Source organism: Arvicanthis niloticus, chromosome 25 (assembly GCF_011762505.2).
Source record: "Arvicanthis niloticus isolate mArvNil1 chromosome 25, mArvNil1.pat.X, whole genome shotgun sequence".
NCBI classification, from domain to species: domain Eukaryota; kingdom Metazoa; phylum Chordata; class Mammalia; order Rodentia; family Muridae; genus Arvicanthis; species Arvicanthis niloticus.
In genome coordinates, this window is record NC_133433.1 from 32,392,948 (window position 1) to 32,408,054 (window position 15,107).

Consider the following 15,107-nt stretch of genomic DNA (forward strand, 5'->3'; position numbering starts at 1 on the left):
CAGTTTGTATAATGTACGTGTATGTGTGTTTTCAGGCTGCTTGGCACTGGACAACCAATTGATGTTTTCTCCCCTCAAGAAAACCACCTCTCTATTCCCAGCTTTCTTCACTTGCCTATGGTTATGCTGGGTTGAAGCCTCATGGGCTTTTCTCATCCAATTTTTTATGGCTATTGGTATCATCTTTGTTCAACCCATGTTTGGGTGGTTATGTGCGTTAGACTTTATGGGTGTAGCTTTTGTTGGATTCTATAGATCCAAAACCAAGGGACACGCTCCCCCAGAAACACGAACAGGACTTGCTGTAATTGCATGAGGTTTATTGATACTAGTGCACAAGGGCTTCCTTGTATGCAGGTAAGAGAGCACCGAATTAGAGTTGGGGGCAGTATTTATACCATATTCACAGGGCTCATAAGGGCAATTTTACCTCTTAATCAATAACTTTTATTATTGACTGACTTCAACAGCTGTTCCCAAGGTCGGTTTCCCTTCTCAGGCCTGGTTGCTAAGTAACTCATATTTGTACCTTATCTTTTACAACAAACAGAGTCAACTTAAGTAGCTTCTGTTTACCCAGGTTTTACTGTGCTAAGGGCTCATAAACTCTTATCTTGGGTCTTTCCTCCTCTGGAATGTTTGTTGAGCCTTTGAATAAACATTGTTTGTTGAGTGCTTCTCCCAGGATGTGTCCCTGGGAGAAGTTAATATTTGAGTTTAAAACCAAAATCGGAGCTTTTTGTATTAATTTTAAGTTTCTACAGTATCGTCTTTGTTCAGCCCATGTTTGGGTGATGTGGGTGAGACTTTATGGGTATAGCTTCTGATGTTACTAGGAGAAAATTCTCACAGGGAACTCCCAGGTCCTCTGGCTCTTACAACCTTTCTGCTCCATCTTCCAGTGTTCCCTGAGCCTTGGATGTGGGGATGTTTGGTAGATGTATCCAGTGGGGGCGGGCTCCACCACTCTGCATCTCGATTGGTTGTGCAATTTTGTAGTGGTCTCCATCTGTTGAAAAGAGAAGTCTCCTGCCGGCCGGTGGTGGTGCACGCCTTTAATCCCAGCACTTGGGAGGCAGAGACAGGTGGATTTCTGAGTTCAAGGCCAGCCTGGTCTACAGAGTGAGTTCCAGGACAGCCAGGGCTACACAGAGAAACCCTGTCTCGAAAAAACAAACAAAAAAAAAAGAGAGAGAGAGAGAGAAGTTTCCTTGATGGGGATGTTTGTCTGTGGGTATAACCCTGCTCAATACAGAGAACCCTGCCTGGAACTGGAAGCCCAGCTAACGTCTCAGGGCTAGGGAAGCTGTGGTTACTGGAGGAGAATCTACAACCTGTAATTTACTAAACCAGCATGATCCTAGCAATAATAAACATATGTTGTTTCATCCACAAATAAGACCACATTTCTTTAAGGGTGCTGTTAAATTCTAATCCTTGAATTTATAACACATCTGCCAGGCAGAGCTCATAAGAGCACACACTCTGGCCTCAGTGTGTCTGAGTGAATGCTGGTCCTACCATTTGTTTGTTTTGTTTGTTTGTTTTGGGGGGTTGTTTTGTTTTACTGCAGAGTAACCCAAGACAAGGTATTTAACCTCTGAACTACGGACAAAAGGCCTGCCTTAGAGATAGTTTCAAATGGTGCTGTGTTTACTTTAATTGCTACTCAGGTGCTCAAGATCCCCACCGACAGCCATAGTTCACATTTACATTTAGCTGTAATTTCTTTCCAAGAAGCAATATTTTCCTTATAGTAAAATACTGCTTTAAACTGGAGTAATATGTTCAAAGTAAGAGTTTATATTTTCTTTAATTTAATGCAAGTTATCTATGTAAAGGCGTGCTAATGTGAACTCCAGGTTCCAACTGTGATTGTCTTCCCTGTAATTTGTAGGAGAATCCTCATTGACACTGGAGAGCCATCAGTTCCAGAATATATCAGCTGTTTAAAGCAAGCCTTGGTTGAGTTTGACACAGAAATCCAGGAAATCCTGGTGACTCACTGGCATTCTGATCATTCCGGAGGCATAGTAGACATTTGTAAAAACATCAGTAAAGGTAAGCAGAAAATCATGTTTAGCTATGCTTGAGAAATCATTTATAATTTAAGCTTTCAACTATATTGATTTTTTTTAATTGATACAACATGAATACTGTCGATTTTAGCAGAAGTGACATGGGAAACTTTTCTTTCAAATGCTTTCTCCCTTCAGCCAGTGACAAAGCTAAGCTTTAGGCTCTGTGACACCCGAGCGTCAGCCTTTAACAGCTGTTGAGCCTTTCCTGTTTGTCAGGCGCTGTGCTGAACACTTCCCAAGGGTAGTGTGAGGTCGGTGCTGTTAGTGTCTGTTCCCAAGGGGATCACCTCGGGCCTTCAGGTAACTTTAAGGCAGCTGCTAAGATATATGAAAATCTAAGCAATATATCAGTATATCGGTAGTTTTCTCTCTCTGAAACCTACTTAGTACTGACATCTTTCTTATTCTCTTAAATTCTTTATTCTGCCATCACAGTCCTAGATTGAGACTGCCATTGAACAATCATTCAGGACCTGCTATGTGTCAGTTACTGGGCATGGCACAGAGACAACAGCCATGAACAAAAGTAGAGCATGCTCCCAGGAGCTTCCGTTCATGAACATTCTAAACCAGAGCACACCAGCCTGATGCCACAGCTGGGATGTTCCATACTGGACCCCACATGACAGATGACAGTCGAAATACAAACACCCTGAAAGTACTGTCGAGAATTACCTTTGGGGTTGCCCAAGAGAAAAACAGTGCTAGGTTCTATACAAAAGAACAAATGTTTGTATAATTACCATTCAGATGATACAAAGAAAGTAGAAGAAAAACTCGACCACCCTTTATAGCTACTAACATCTTAGTGCTTTCTTGAGAAAGATGTTGCTGTCTACCCTCCTGGCCTTACTGAAGCCACAGGAGCTGTGTGCAGACTTGGTTTGCCATCGAGACGGCTCCAAGGCACTCTGCTTCAGCATGGTTTCTTCCCTGCACCCCCGGTGCTCCACTCTTCCTTCTTTCAGTAGTACTGTAGCTGTCCTGCTTTGTAGTGTTTTACTGTTTAGTCTCTGCGAGGGCAGGTATGGCTCAAGTCATTTTCAGTGCTGGCTACCTGTATTTTTTTTTAAAGCTACATATATTTTATAGGCCATACTAAAATATATAAATACCATTTATACAATTTCTTTGGCAATACAGAGTAAATTTGAAGCAACTGATGACAGACTTTTCAAAACCAAGCAGTTTAGGGCCGGAGATTTACTCAGTGGTTAAGAGTGTGTCCTGCCCTTCCAGAGAGCTTGAGTGTGGCTCCCAGCACCTGTGTCAGGCAGTTCCCAACACCTGGAACGCTGGCTCCAGGAGATGGTGTCTCCTGGCTCCTGTGGACACTACACACACGTGCGATACAGTCACACAGACACATAGAAGTAAAAACAAAATCTTTCAATTTCAACAGTCAGTATGGAACACGCCTTTAATCACAGCACTCCGGAGGCAGAGGCAGATGGATCTCTGAGTTCAAGGTCAGCCTGATCTACAGAGTGAGTCCAGGACAGCCAGGGCCACACAGAGAAACCCTGTCTCGGAGGAGGGGAGAAGTCAGTATAACTTGTAAATGTTATTTCTCCCTCTGTCCTCAGCACCATTGCCCTAACCTTTATAACGTCCAGGTGGACTGTTGGCTGTCATCCCTTGTAGATTCTGTTTGATCTACCCCCACCCCCACTCCCACCACATATTGCTGCCATATTGACTGTCCTGTTAATACTGTCATGGATCTTACTAAAAACTGTCTAGTGGCCACAGTGGCCAAGTTTAACACCCACTTTCTGGTCATCTTACCTATACAAGTGACTTTGCTGTTCCCAGACAGCGCTTTCATTAGACAAGATGGCGCACTGTCACAGCCACCGCACACATGTTCTGGGACCTCTCCTAACGCTGCTCTGTGCCCTACCAGCTCTCAACTGCATTTTCCCCACCCTGATTATCCTGTAAGTCATGTCTCAGCTTCTGCCCCATTCCCAGTCCTCTCTTCTAGCTGAGCTGTCTCTTCAGCTCCAGGAATATCCACTATAGGTCTTTATTCTGTTAGACAGTTTCCCTTCCCCAGCTATGTCCGACTTTTGCTTTTTTCCACTGTAGCTACTGTCCTGGTTAAATGGCTGACACTGCTGAGTGGTAAAGCATTGGTTTCCTTTCTATCAATGGGGAGTCATGTATGCTAACTTTCAGGGTTACAGTCTCTGGGAGCCCTTTGAGCACTAACAACACAGGCGGTTGTAGCGGGGTGAATACTGCCATGACTCGTTCCCTGTTAAGCAGGCACCTGGAGAAAGGTGCTCACACCCCATCAGACTGTCTCCCGGTCACCTCTGGGGTCAAAAGCTAGCTGAGATTATGAAGGACGACTTTACGTAAGTACACAGGATAGAAATGACTAGAAAGTCACAGTGGCTTTTATGTGACCTGAGGGACATGGAGAAGACAACACCCTGGGGACATGTGAACCAGTTCCACTGCAGAGGTACGGTGCTTTAATTCTCTTGTCCTGTCGTCCTGATGCTAGGGTTTTATGCAGCCATTGGCAGGTGTTATCTATGTGAGGGCTGGTCTCTTAAAAAGACAAACCATTCTGAGTATGACTTAATATATTTACATGTTTTGTGACTAGACACCACCTACTGTATTAAAAAACTTCAACGGAACCCTCGGAAAGAAGAAATTATAGGAAATGGAGAACAGCGATATGTATATATAGAAGATGGAGAAGTGATCAAGGCTGAGGGAGCCACTCTCAGGTGAGTAAATAGCCCTGACTTCCAGCCTGCATATACAGGTTATAAAGGAGGATGGAGACAGTTCGGTGTGCTTGCATGTGTGTGTGAGGAATCATGAATACAAATGAAATCTGACACATTTAGGAAAGAGAAAGAAAGGGGCTTGCTCGAAAAAAAAAAAAAAAAACAGGAAATGAAGACCCTACATTCTGTCTGCTCTCTTTAATTGTTCTTGGTGTTGTTTAAATTCATACCACTGTTCAGAAATACAAACTTGAGAAGACTAGGTGCAGGCATGATTGCTCATAAATATGGGAGGCTGAATCAGGAGTACGCCGTGAGTTCAAGGCCAGCCTGTGCTACCTAATAAGCTCCAGGTTGCCTTGGTTACAGCAGAAGACCCTCTCTCAAGAAATCAAATTTATTTATTTTAAAAGTTAACATTTCCCTCCTTGGGTGAATCAGGGATCTACCTGAACCTCAATGTGGGCCTTTCTCAATGTTCTCCCTTCAAAAAAAAAATAGTAAATACTCTTGGGGTCTACCTGTTTCAGAGATAAAGTCTTTCCTGCTCTGATTTTTTTGGAGAATGAACTAACGATAGTCCTCTGTCTTCTAGTCTGATCTTGCCTTCCAATCCCACTAGGACATTATTCAGAATTCGTTTTAAACTTTTAACTGTTTCCCACCATTTCCATTTCCAAATCAAACTCAGTTAGATTTTGCCTCAAAAGTATTAGTCTAAGGCAGCAAAATGTTTAGTGGGTAAAAACGTTTGCTGCCAAGCTTGCTGCCCTGCATTCAGTCATTCAAATTACATAATGGAAGGAGAGAACCGACTCCCAAAAGATGTCCTCCTACCCCCACAGACACTGTGCCTCCACCCAGCACCCACATATAAATAAACATGTAATTAAAATGATTAAAATGAAGCACTTGTTGGCGCCGCCCCTTTCCCTGTCTCCAGCTGTTCCGTCCTCCCTAACCCGCTGTCTCCAGCCTTTCCCCTTTCTAGTCTTCCTCGTACCTCTGCCACTGGAACTTGTGACGATCCCTGCTAGCCACAAGATGTTCACTGTCCTCACAGTTCTTCGGTCTAGCCCTAAACAATGTTTCTGGTCTTAACTCCATGTCCCCCTCTCACAGGCACAGTGAACTGTCTGTAAATACCTGTGGCAGGTTCTGTCCTGCCTTTGCGTCTATCTTCGCTTTCCCTGGGCTTTGCTCCTTTCCCCGGGCTCTTCTCCCTGGAAAACTACTGTTTTCCCAGTTCACCAGTTACACTGAATGCCCTCTCTGAGCCAGATCCCTCCTTTCTCCAGCTCTCATGAAATTCTTGCTGTTTCATTGAAGCGCTTTGTGTATGTAAGGAGGGAACTTCTCAGCTCTGACAAGTCACAGTAGTAGTTAATGCCAGTCGCCACATTAGGTCCAAAGAAAGAAAACCTTCCTGATTTGTGAGTGGCCTCCAAGTGCTCAGCAGGATGGGTATGTGGTTTGCTTTGATCCTGTGAGCCCACACTCTGGCTTCCAAGGTCCACACACATAGCTCAGTGCAGCACATGGAAAAGAACAAGGAGAAAGTTTCATACAGGAGGTTGCATGGGCCAAGCTTTCTGTTGCAGTAGCTGTAAATTCAGTCGTGTTTCATACCTGAGGGTAGAGATTCAGGGACGTATAGTTTAACTTCATCCCTGAGAGAAAGAAGAAATAAATAAGATTGGTAATTAGCTAGTCATCTTCTTACACAGGTGGTGGTTTGAATATGCTTGTCCCATAGGAAGTGGTACTATTAGGAGGTGTGACCTTGTTAGGGGAAGTGTGTCACTATGGAGGCAGGGCTATGAGGTCTCATATATAAGCTCAAGTCTGGCCAGTGTGACAGTCTCCTGGCTGCCTTTGGATCAAGATATAGAACCCTTGGCTCCTGCAGCACCATGTCTACCTACATGCTGCCATGCTTCCCACCATGACAATAATGGACTAAACCTCTGAAGCTGTAAGCCAGCCCCAATTCAATGTTTGCCTTTATAAGAGTTGTGTTGGTCATGGGGTCTCTTCACAGCAGTAAAACCCTAAGACAACAGGCATATTCCAAGTTCACCTTTGTATACTCATGAGGTCGCTGGCACATGGAAGGCACTGAGTGTCCTACCAAAAGTGTCTTTAAATAGGCAAGTGGTGCACTGTTGAACATGAAAGGGAAGGAAAAGGAAACGAGTGTCCACTGCACTCTTCCAAACCTGTGTCCTCTTTGTGCCGAGGTGCCAGTAGGTTTTAAAGCTCACTGCTATAATCTATATGCCAGCTAGCAACGGGGGATGGACTCGGCAGCATGGGATTTGCTGAGCATCTAAGAGGCCCTGGTTTTAATTCCTAGTGCTGCAGGAAAAACAAAAGCAATAGCAAAATACATAGCAGACAGATAGGTGATTGATTGAATTTTCTCATAAAAATAAAGGAAAATAAACGTTGTCTTTTTCTCTTGCTGTGACAAACAGTATGGCCAAGGCAAGTTACAGAAGAAAACATGTAATTCGGCTTATGTTTTCAGGGGGTTAAAGTTCATGATGGCAGAGCAAAAGCACAGAGGCCAGGACAGCAGAAAGCCTGCATCCTGCTCTGCAAACATGAAGCAAAAAGGCCTTTGCCACTATGTCCCCTAAGCAGAGTCTTGTTTGTTTGTTTGTTTGTTTGTTCGTTTGTTTTTTGGAGACAGAGTTTCTCAGTGTATCCCTGGCTGTTCTGGAACTCACTCTATAGACCAGACTGGCCCCTAACTCATAGAGATACCTCTGCCTCCCACATGCTGGGATTAAAGGTGTGTGCTACCATGCCCAGCTTTTTTTAAAGCCTTTATAGTTTCAATATTTAATATTAATTATTTGGTTAATTTTTATTTTTTAGCAAAGGGGAAAGTCCAGCTTATTTCATTTTCTTAAATACTGTTATTTAATAGCTAATTTGTCAGATGTCCTACAAATTCTAGAGAGATGAGCTTGTTGGATTTTCCCATTGCTTCAATATGTTTCTGCATTTGTCCAGTACTGAAACACAGTTGGACTTTTCTATATTTTATTTTTCTTAAAAAATTTATTTTATTTATATGAGTGCACTGTAGCTGTCTTCAGACACAACAGAAGAAGACATCAGATCCCATTACAGATGGTTGTGAGTCACCATGTGGTTGCTGGGAATTGAACTTAGGACCTCTGGAAGAGCAGTCAGTGCTCTTAACCACTGAGCCATCTCTCCAGCCCTTCTATATTTTATTGATTCATTGTGTTTCTTATTTTGTTTGCTAATCTGTCTGTTACTGCTTTGTAATAGTACTGGTGAGTTGGGCAACATACTAGTCAAGATTCTCCAAAGACACAGAATAAAAATTTGTTAGAATAAAAATTATTTAAAAGCCAACAGTGGAGAGGGAAGCCCCCTCAGTGTGTATGTGAAAGGGGAGTTGGATTTCTGCCATGTGTGTCTGGGGATTGAATTTAGGTTTGGCAGGTGGTGCCTTTACCTGCTGATTCATCATGATGGCCCTAATTGTGTGTCTTTTACATGCTAGAGATTAGGAGATAGCAGTGACAACCCACAGTGTAACTGTCCTGGCAGGAATGAAGATTCTAAAGAAACACGTGTACCCCTTAGCTTGGCCATCAAACTATTAAGATAATGGACCCCAAGGGGTTGGAATGTCTCAGAAGGTTCATGCTAGGGAGTGGAAAAGGATGGGGCTCTGAATTGAGACAGCTTATGTACTGGAAAGAGCTTTCCCAAGTCTGACAACTGATGACACCACATTGCAAGAGACAATGGGTCAGTGTCTGGCAGGACCACAAAGTGACCAGGTTTGATTAGTTATCCAATACCACTTGACGTTTTGAAAACCAACTATCCATGTAAGGTATCCTGGACTGTTGTCTGTTAACTCCTCTCAGCTATTTCTAAATAAAATATGGAAAACACCCTAACAATAAACTCAAAGCCATGAATTTGCTATAGTCCCTTAACTCATAGGCTAACCGTGCCAAATCAGTTAAAAAGTTAAAGAAGGACTGGGTCTAGGCCTTGTATTCCTAAATGTGTTATACAGGCACAATGCCCATGAGAGTATCAATATTCATCTCACTTTTATATCAATAAGAAGCTCGTACCAATGAAAACCTTAAATTTGAAATCAAAGTAAATTTTGTACCATTAAAAAATTATAACTTCATCTTGATATTAATTATACAGATTTCCACCAGTAGATTATGGCTATGCAATAAGTCCTAGCTAATCCTCCCTGTTCCAACAAAACCACTACTTTTCCCTAGAAAGACAGCCCAATATTAACCACCTTAGTCCCCAAGCCCAGGGAATAGAGGCGCTGACTCTTCTTTAACTGCTTCAAGCTGATTATGGGCGTTGAGATATTAGAAGAGGGGTGGGGGGGAGAGTAAGTTGATAAGCCTCTAATGCTGTGTCTTCACTGAATCCAGATGGAATTCACGGACATCGGAGGTTTGGGCAGGTCTCCTCAGTATGCTTGATGAGTAGATACACCAAGGCTGTGTATTCTGCAATATACAATTCTCAGAACAAGTTTTAGTATCAAGAAAAAAAATTTTTTTTTTCTAGAGGGCTGACATTTTTTTAAAGATGTTGGTTCTAACAACTTTTCTTTTTTTCCCTTTTTAAAATTGGTTGTAATATTTACATTTCAAATTTTATCCCCTTATCCCATTCCCCCCCACCACCCAGGAACCCCTTATCCCATCCCCCCTCCTTGTGCTTCTATGAGGGTGTGATTTTCCAGTTTCTATGATGCTGTTTCCATTAACATAAACTGCCCTTAAATTTCTAAATCCTTCCCTTTGTGTTATTCTCTTATGTTTTTCTTTCTTTTTTTCTCTCTTTTTTTCTCCTTTTTCCCTTTTTTTCCATCTCTCTTTTTTTTAATTGGGTATTATATTTACCTTTCAGATTTTATCTCCTTATCCCACTTCCTCTCACCACCCAGAAACATCCTATCCCATCCCCCCTCCTCATGCTTCTCGAATTCATTATTTTTAATAGCTGAGTAATATTCCATTGTGTAGATGTACCACATTTTTTGTATCCATTCCTCTGTTGAAGGGCATCTGGGTTCTTTCCAGCTTCTGGCTATTATAAATCAGGCTGCTATAAACATATGTTGGAGCATCTTCTGGGTATATGCCCAGAAGTGGTATAGCTGGGTCCTCAGGTAATGCTATGTCCAGTTTTCTGAGGAACCGCCAGACTGATTTCCAGAGTGGTTGTACCAGCTTGCAATCCCACCAACAATGGAGGAGTGTTCTTTCTCCGAATCCTCGCCAGCATCTACTATCACCTGAATTTTTGATCTTAGCCATTCTGATTGGTGTGAGGTGGTATCTCAGGGTTGTTTTGATTTGCATTTCCCTGATGACTAAGGATGTTGAGCATTTCTTAAGGTGTTTCTCAGCCATTCGAGTTTCCTCTGTTGAGAATTCTTTATTTAGCTCTGTACCCCATTTTTAATAGGGTTATATGGTTGTCTGGAGTATAATTTCTTGAGTTCTTTGTATATCTTGGATATTAGCCCTCTATTGGATGTAGGATTGGTTAAGATCTTTTCCCAATCTGTTGGTTGTTGTTTTGTCTTACAGAAGCTTTGCAATTTTATGAGGTCCCATTTGTCAATTCTTGATCTTAGAGCATAAGCCATTGGTGTTCTGTTCAGGAACTTTCCCCCTGTGCCTAGGTATTCAAGGGTCTTTCCCACCTTCTCTTCTATTAGTTTCAGTGTATCTGGTTTTAAGTGAAGGTCTTTTATCCACTTGGATTTGAGCTTTGTACAAGGAGATATGAATGGATTGATTTGCATCCTTCTACATGTTGACCTCCAGTTGAACCAGCATCATTTGCTGAAAATGCTGTCCTTTTTCCACTGGACTGAACTTTCTTGTTATCTGTTCTTTTCTGTGCCCGGGTGTCGGGGATTGGGGGGATGGTCCCTTCTTACCCACCTTTTCCTGAAATTTCAGCTATATGCTTAATGAGTTTGTGGTTCTATCTCCTGATAAAGAGAAAACATCTCATGACCTTTGTTAATGCAGACAAACACTAATGGAAGAGATCCATGAAAACAGGAACAGGGACCATTCCTGTGGAGGTGCCGCCATGGAAGAGGAGGATTGGGCTCCAACACAGCTCAGTAAGGACAGTGGGGCGTGAGCTAAGGATCAGCACATGGGAAGTAACTAAGAAGAAACCAGGCATAAAGAGACTTCCAACTATCCCAGCCTGACAGGATCATTGCTAACGGCAAGCCCCATCATGAGATGTGGAGGGGTCTGCTGTCAACAACAGTACCTTCATTTCTTCTGACCTGTCTTCCTCATCTTAGCTTCCACCAGAACACAGGGAAACTCAGGATCAGGCCAAGTCAGTATAGCAGAGAGGTGACCTCTTCAATCTTCTTAGAGTCCCTGGCTGGGTTGGAAAATAGAATTAACAAAGACAGAATTGAAAAAAATTGCTTAATGTTTTGATGAGGCAGTGGAGTCTTCATAACTAAAGACCCAGATTACTGGGAAACTACCTGTTTTCATGCTGTTTGGTGAAAGGGAATCGGGACTGCACAGAAGATCGAGAGCTAGGGCCCAGCCTAGGGAAATCTGCCCGGCCTCGGCTCAGACTTTCTGTCAAAAGTGAGGCCACCTTTATGAAGTATGGTATGGCCACCTTTATGAAGTATGAGTATGAAGCTGGTGCCTCTCAGGAAAGGCAGAGAATTCCTAGGTTTGAAAACAAGTTAAGGGGAGAAGACATTGGGAGGCAGAGAAAGCTCCCTGCTGCTTCCGCTCTCCCTCATGCCCTCTGCTTTGCCCACTCAGGATGCTGGAGGTGCCATGTCTCCAAGCCCTGTCATTGGAGGAACGCCTGGCGGCTGGAGAGCTGGCTCAGGGATCAGAGCATCAGCGGACCTGGTTAGGTCCCCAGCACCCACGTAATGTCTCCTCCCCGTGTAACTCTAGTTCTAGAGCGTCCTACCTTTCTTCTGAATGCTGTGACACTAGGCACGAGGACAATTTTTAAAAGAAATAGAATCCATGAGACCCTGATCCAAGTTTTCACCCTAGGATTTTGGTCAACACCAAATAGGACATTTTAGTCTGGAAATAGGGCTTTCGGTTCTAGAAAATTGTCTTGAAGTTGATTATGATTGCTTTCTCTCCCCGTTTCTGTGGTTGATTTACTAACAGTCTCATGAGCAGCAGTGCTCAGCGATCATGATCCACCTCCTGGTTTCTGTCCTGTGTACGCCACTACACCTGGGCGTGTGCTTCTCTGAGTTCGCTCTCTCTCTCCCAGTGCTCCTCCTACACCAGCCTAGTTTGGAGGTTTGGATGACATTTCTCTTTTTTTCTTGCTGACAGTTTTATGATCATTGGGATTTGTTTCTCCTTTATGGTTTGTTGCTTCTAGATTTCTTGCTTTTTCTTATCCACCATCTGCAATGCGAGAGGTATTTCTTTTATTCTAATTATCTTAATTACCCTCTCGTGTTTCCTGATTTTCTTCTGATGAAAACTGTAGAGCTATTTCTGAGTCCTGAGAATTGGGAGGACAGAGGGTTGTCGGCATGAGCCTCGTGGTATCATAATCAAGGTGAACGTTGTTGGGGACCCATTTTTGGCAATTTAGACTTTTGCTGAGGTAGTAAATAACTTAGGAAAGGCTTTTTTTGAAGTCTTGGTAAAGGTAAAGACCTCACTGACAACACATGAAAACTGACATCCAAATGGAGTCAACCTGTGTTCAAGAATCTCCATTTCTCAGCATGTTATCTCTACTCCACCCAAGCCTGTTCTGTCAACGGGCTGAGGTACTTGTCAAACAACTCAAAGAAGAATACAGCTTGTGTATGTGGCAGGTTTCAATTCTTGTTGGGGGGGGGTGTTGTTTTTTTGTTGTTGTTTGTTTGGTGTGGAGAACTGGATCCAGGGCCTCACATGTTCACGTGTCCTGCCCCTGAGCTACAGCCATGGCCTGAATATTTGTTAAACACATTTCCAATATCTTTTAACCACCTTTCCCCTAATGTCCCCTTGTCTTCCAGATTCCTAATACCCCAAATCCTTAGTTTCAGGGATTTCTTCTTGGTAATCTAGCTTTCTCTACCTGCTTAGTTCTCAACTTTGTCGTGACTGCTAACTCCCCTGTCACCTGCTCTCATTTAACTCTGGTCTTCCCGCCCATTCTTTTCATTCCTGTTGGGATTACATCTTTACCAAAAAACAAAACAAACACCTTTTTCTGAGGGTTTTAGAAGGAAAACATATGTAGATGTACACTCTACTGTCTTTAACCAAAACCCCACATTGAGTTCCTAAGTATTAAATATAAATATGCAGTTATATTTGCCCTATTCCCCTAAATAGATCATTTTGGAATGTTTTATTTAAAGTATTTCAAGAACACACAAATCAATCTATCTAAATCAGACAGAGAAAGGTAATTGAGTTAGTCTCTTATAAGTAAATGTAGGCTAAATAAAGTTAAGTTTGAGCACCAGTCATCAGCATTTACTGCTGTCTTCTGTGATTCCCTCATGTGAAATGGAAAGGCTAGAACCACCCCAGAGCCACGTCAGGATTAGACGTGCATTACCTACAGCGGCTGAGTCGGTGTCGATGTGAAAGCCATGTTGTAAAACCCAGCCACTAAGAGCTGAGAACTGCAGACATTGGAAAATAAGGATCCTGCCAGTCAGGAGCCTCAGTGGTAAACAGGAAAACAGGGCGTGACCCATAGAGAGCAAGTGTGATCACGGTGCACCAGGAAAACAGGGAAAGTGCCCCATCGTAGAGGGCTAAACCTTCATGTGGCTGAGACATGAAGAGATGCTTTGCAGAACCAATTATTTAGACTTAGCTCTTCATTTACTATTGGTATCGCTATAAAAGTTAACATGAATATAAATAAAAGCTCTTAAAGACGTTTTTTCTCATGACTTAAAGGTATCATAATCAGTTTTTAAGTTTAAGGGATTTTTGTTACCAGATATTAATTATGGGCCATCCTGGGTTTCATTATGACATTTACACCCACTTTTACAGTCTCTTATTCAGCCTCTTACAGCCTCTCTCCTCTCTCTTTTCCCGTCCCACTCTGCTGGTCCTTTCCTCCTGCCAACTGGTTCCCCCCCCTTCCACATCCTTTCTCTCCGTCCCAACCACCATAGCTGTGTGCGTGCATGCTATATATCAAGTTTTATATATCCATAATTATACTTGGTTAAGGTTTTGGTTTTTTGTTTTGGTTTTTGGGGTTTTTTGGTTTTTGGTTTTTGGTTTTTGTTTTGTTTTGGTTTGGTTTGGTTTTTTTGGTTTTTCGAGACAGGGTTTCTCTGTGTAATCCTGGAACTCACTCTGTAGACCAGGCTGGCCTCGAACTCAGAAATCCGCCTGCCTCTGCCTCCCAAGTGCTGGGATTAAAGGCGTGTGCCACCACCGCCCAACTTGGTTAAGGTTTTGGTTTGATTCTAAAGGCTTGTTTATCTTTGTTTCTGTACCACATTGTTTTAAATATTTATATGGCTTACAAACACTCTTGACATCAATTGGCACCTTATTTGATTTTTTTAAAATCTGTTTTGAGTGTTTTACTTTCATGTATATGTGGGCACTATATACATGCCTGGCACCTGCAGAGGCCAAAAGAGGGTGAAGGGTTCTCTGGAATCAGAGTTACAGATGGGTGTAATCCACAGTGAGTGCTGGGAACCAAATCTGGGTCCTCTTCAAGAGCAACAGGCACTCCTGACTGCTAGGCCATCTCTCCAGCCTCTACACTTATTTTTAAAAAAAATGTAGAAACAAATATATTTAAGAATGTTTCTCTAAAATTTTTATATAAATACTATTAGAGTAAGATTTTGTTTTTGGAAAAAGTAGCATTGTGCCAGCAATTATGTAGAGAGCTTAGGTATTTATCTTTAAAATTTTAATAATATAGAGAAATACAACAAAATAAATGAAAACATCAAAATTCAGTTTTGTTTTTGTTAGCTTATAAAACTGAAAAATTATGTTAACTAAAAGTACTGTTTCTGAGTAATCTTGATTTTCATTATTTTTATATTTTCATGTTTTTCAAATTTGTTGTAATCTTATTTATAAAACAAGAAGAAAATATGTTATTGAATGTGTACTTCTGGATAAGAAACATGATCCAATAATAGGAGATATTTGTCTGGGTCAGTTTTCCACAAACAATCCCCCCCCTCCCAAAAAAAAATAAAAACCCG

General features: G+C 42.2%; 1 protein-coding gene across 2 annotated transcripts in view; it reads left to right on the forward strand.

Annotated features, from left to right (window-relative positions):
• Positions 1-15,107, forward strand: part of Lactb2 (lactamase beta 2) — a 41,148-nt gene that overhangs the window by 9,721 nt on the left and 16,320 nt on the right. For both annotated transcript variants that reach the window (XM_076924346.1, XM_076924345.1), the window contains exons 2-3: positions 1,898-2,061; positions 4,702-4,828. In XM_076924346.1, the coding sequence (XP_076780461.1) occupies positions 1,898-2,061; positions 4,702-4,828 (291 nt within the window). The remainder of the gene's footprint in view (positions 1-1,897; positions 2,062-4,701; positions 4,829-15,107) is intronic.